The sequence below is a fragment of the Bidens hawaiensis genome, unplaced genomic scaffold (genome assembly GCF_021521415.1).
Source record: "Bidens hawaiensis isolate Kalapana, Puna unplaced genomic scaffold, B.hawaiensis_p1.1 tig00012684_1, whole genome shotgun sequence".
Taxonomy (NCBI): Eukaryota; Viridiplantae; Streptophyta; class Magnoliopsida; order Asterales; family Asteraceae; genus Bidens; species Bidens hawaiensis.
The window spans coordinates 500,896-505,293 of record NW_027492049.1 but is presented as its reverse complement, the minus strand read 5'-3'; the positions used below and the strand labels follow the sequence as shown (position 1 = coordinate 505,293).

Below are 4,398 nucleotides of genomic sequence, written 5' to 3'. Positions count from 1 at the left end.
AAAAAATATGCAAATTGGAAATAAATAATCACAACTTTTGTGTATTGGCCGATAATAATCCCAACTTACAACTTTAAAAATCACTATCAGTGGTCTCAACTTTCAACTATTTTTGTCTCAATAGACCTCCGTTAAAAAACACTTAATGCCGATAAGTTTTTTCGAGTTTCAAACCGATGTTTTATGACTTTTGATAAGAAGAACGATACGATTCGACTGATGTAAAACTTATCACGAAACGGTGATCCAAGCGACGAAATAATGTTTCAATACGGGTGTTTGAATTTCCAATTAACAAAAATGAAGTCACTTGAATCACCGTTTTGTGATAAGTTTTACATCAGTCGAGTCGTATCGTTCTTCCGATCAAAATCCTTAAAACATCAGTTCGAAACTCGAAAAAAAACTTAACGGCGTCAAGTGTTTTTTAGTGTAGGTCCATTGAAACAAAATAGTTCAAAACTGGGACCACTTGTACTGATTTTTAAAATTGCGATTATTATTGGCCAATACACAAAAGTTTGGATTATTTATTTCCAATTTACCTAAAAAAATGAAATAAAGACAAAATATTATTTTATTTTTTCATTACTAGCCTTGCCACGTGGCCAATGCTGAAATAACATTTTCTTTTTTGTTACAATTTAAAGATAAAAGAAATGCATTAAGAAAACGATGTTATAAATATAAATGGTCCCTTGGCAAAGAGTAATATTAATTTTTATGCCAATTTTATCTTTCGACCTAACTTTCATTCTCAACCATATTGCAGTTAAGTCGAAAAGTTATATGATATCAAAAGAGCCACATATTTAGCTCTCGGGATAGGGATTTATAACAATGACTTATGAATATGTGACGGGGAGATCTCACACGTCATTGAATGTACAATGATGACAACAATGCATATGTCATTCATTAATAACCTCGGTTTCTAACTTGCTATAATTTAAGAACAAGATATTTTTGAGTCATAAATTTGAGGGTGGCTCACACCTGCCGTAGGACACACTCATCTAGGGTTAACAAACTCTATTTTTCATTGGAAAATTGTTTTTAGTTTTCATGTGGATAAGTTGATGTAACCAAAGATACCCTAGGAGCCATAACTTGGTTTGAGCTTTGAATATTAGTATGATATTTGTCCCCCACCCACGTTATACTTATGTACATAATAAGTGTTTAATTGGGCTTGATTTGTTATATTATATTTATATTTGTAAGTGTAGAGAATTTTAAACAATTTCTAAGAAAAACAAAATTAGAATTCTATATATTTCATATGACTTTTAATAAGTAAAGTTATGCTAAAAGAAAACGTAATGAACCACAAATCAATAGATCTGAAGAGAGAAGACCGGTTGCAACGTGCTTACATATATAGTAAAAGAAAAAAGAAAGAAAAAGAAAAGTACATGCACACTAGTTCAATACTTTAATTATACAACTATACTTGCATAATTTTGAAAGAATATTATAATATCTTTCAACAATTATATAATGATTTTATTTCTTCATGCAACTCCATGAATCCTCTAATTAGTCTCTTCGGTTTCAATAAAGCCCTTGAGAAAGCCTTCGAGTGATGACAACTTCAAGTGGTTTCACCTTAGGCAATGCAGTTCCTAACCCTTCACTCATATCCACTGGCTTTCCCATTGGCGTTGACAAATCGAACCCTTGAAGCAACCGAGCAAGTGTCAAGTGAATCACTTCCAAAGCGAACGAACTCGCAGGGCACATCCTCCTTCCAGAACTAAATGGAATGTATTCAAAATTCTGACCTTGATAATTTATGTTCGCGTGTTTCTCAAGAAACCTCTCGGGTTTAAACTCATTGGGATCTGACCACACTTGTGGATCGCGGTGTAGCTTCCATAAGTTAACTATTAACCGAGTCCCTTTGGCCGTGTGATAGCCCCCAATGTTGCAGTCCTCGGCTGCCTGATGCGGTCCGGCTAAGGGACCGGGTGGGTACATTCTTAGTGTTTCTTTTACTATGGCTTGTAGGTAGGTTAGATTTTTGGTGTTTGATTCTTCAACCCATTTGTTTCTTCCTACATGGTTGTCTAGCTCTTGCTGGGCTGCCTTTAGGATGTGAGGGTGGTTTAGTAGTAATGAGAGTGCCCATGTAAGTGTCTCAGCTGTGCTTTCTGAGCCAGTTAAGATTAGAATCTACAAAATAATATAGATTGTTATCTGGAGTTGAAATCAGTCCAAAATAAGCTCACTTAAATGGTTTTTTTAAAAAAAGTTTTTAATTAATTTACCACATTATTATTGTTATACTAGATAGGGAAAACTCAAATGAGTGATGTTCTACACGCTATACATTATTATACTAGATAGGGAAAACTCAAAAACATCGTAATCATGGTTTTCAAAGATTTTTGTTGACTCGTTTTAAAATTTGTGATTTTTGTAGTTTCTAACAGAAGGAAAACATTAGAAGGAAATCTTATAATAAAGTAAAACATAGCAAAACCTAATTTCGTACCAGAGTTGTTGCCTTGATGATGGTCTCACGACCATGCTCGAACGATACGATATCTTTGGGAAGGGTCGACAACATCACGTCCATGAAATCCGATTCTTTATCGCTACCACACTCTTTTCGCTTCTCGACATGTTCATCAACCCACTTTCCAAACACAACATCAAGGTCTTCGCTTGCTTGCTTCATAGCCTTAACATGCCCACCAATGTCCAACCATTCCAAACTAGGAATAACATCGGACACAACAAAAACACCACTAAGATACAACCCTTTCTTTATGGCTTCTTTAACTTGCAAATCTTCATTATTACCCCCATCATTAGTACCACCAATAGAAAACCTTTTGCCGGCTAACATTCTCACAATAATATTAAACGTTACATGCTCGAACCACTTAGTCATGTTCACAACTGTTTTTCGTGCCCCCTTCTTCAAGGTTGATAAATAGAGCTCGTTTGTTAAGTATTTAACTTCGGAGTCACAAACATTCTTGTGCCTTTCGATACGCTGGCTTGTTAAAAGCTCTAAAATGACCATCTTTCTTATCTCTCGCCAGTATGGGCCATATGGTGCGAGTGCGAAAACCGCACTATTATAGCCCATGTACCGGCTAACCGCCATACTAGGCCTAGACGCAAAGTTTCGGTCGTTAGTTGTGAAGCACTCCTTGACCATCTGCCAACTACTCACAACTATGGCTCGTTGGCTACCAAGCCGTAGAGAGTATATTGGTCCGTGTTCATCTGCCATTTTTCCTAGTATTCTTGCTACTGGCTCTCGACCGTGTAGATGGTGAAGGTGGCCAACAAAAGGCAAGGCCCCTGAGGGTTCTGGGGCTGCTAGTTTGAAAGATTTCTTTTTGGTTGATGTTTTGTAACGAACGATGAGAACAGAAAGCAAAAGGGCTAAAAATGGTAGAAGTTGGGGAAAGAATTCGATTTCGAGAAATGGTTTTATTTGTTGATATGGTAGCATGACCAACACTTGACACATATTTATAGCCGAGGATTGATCCACCGTGTTCATGAATACATATATATTTGGTTGGTGACAACGATGGAGCATATTAATTCATACCAAAGTTATTTTACCTGTTATAAGTCTTCTTTAAATTTTTTTGCATTCCTAGATAGGATAATAATGTAAAAGATAATACAACTTATGTTGCAATTCAATACTCATTACTACGAATTATTTGTGTGTAATATACTTTTCTCATTCCGTTTATAAATAACTATGAGCACATCAATATACAATAAGAATTCAGATTTCTCTCGTACTACCTTACTATTTAGAACTGTGTATTACGCGGGTAATTTATACAAATATAATATTTAATAAATATAGATATATAATAAACAATAGGTTTAATTCATACGAGAAGTTATCTTAATGCGAGAAATATGAAAAGTGATTCTAACCAATCATATAATTTCTTTTTATTTTATAATTATTTTAAATTGAAGAATATTTTAATAAAATATGTAGTTTTCCTTTTCTTTTTTTTAACCGTCACTAATTAGTGACAAGTTAATATCAATATTTTTTATTTAATTTGTACTTTTCATTTTACTTTAATCCGAATTCTCGTCGTTCATCACAAACTCAATATGATTACGTAACAATTTTTAAAAGATTTTTACTACAATACTCAAATTCACTATTAACCTATTGTTTTCCCGATTAATCATGCATTCAAGCACCTGTATATTCTTTTTGTAATCTATTTCTCCAATTTATTTTGTATTTCAACCCAATTATTACACCAGTAAGTTAATAAATTTTGGTGCACTTGAATTGCAAATCACAATTCTACACTATCTAATTTATATAAAAAATATATATATACAATTACAAACTCATCCTACACAATATATTTACGCACTATATATTTACACAGC

At 33.9% G+C, this 4,398-nt stretch overlaps 1 protein-coding gene across 1 annotated transcript; it reads right to left on the bottom strand.

The window, feature by feature from the left end:
* Nucleotides 1-1,423: 1,423 nt before the first annotated feature.
* On the bottom strand, nucleotides 1,424-3,535 carry LOC143541865 (xanthotoxin 5-hydroxylase CYP82C4-like). Its single transcript, XM_077034568.1, has 2 exons — nucleotides 2,498-3,535; nucleotides 1,424-2,175 (listed from the first exon to the last, which is right to left on the bottom strand). The coding sequence occupies exons 1-2, from the start codon at nucleotides 3,521-3,523 to the stop codon at nucleotides 1,555-1,557; spliced, it is 1,647 nt and encodes a 548-aa protein (XP_076890683.1). The 5' UTR covers nucleotides 3,524-3,535; the 3' UTR covers nucleotides 1,424-1,554.
* Nucleotides 3,536-4,398: the final 863 nt, after the last annotated feature.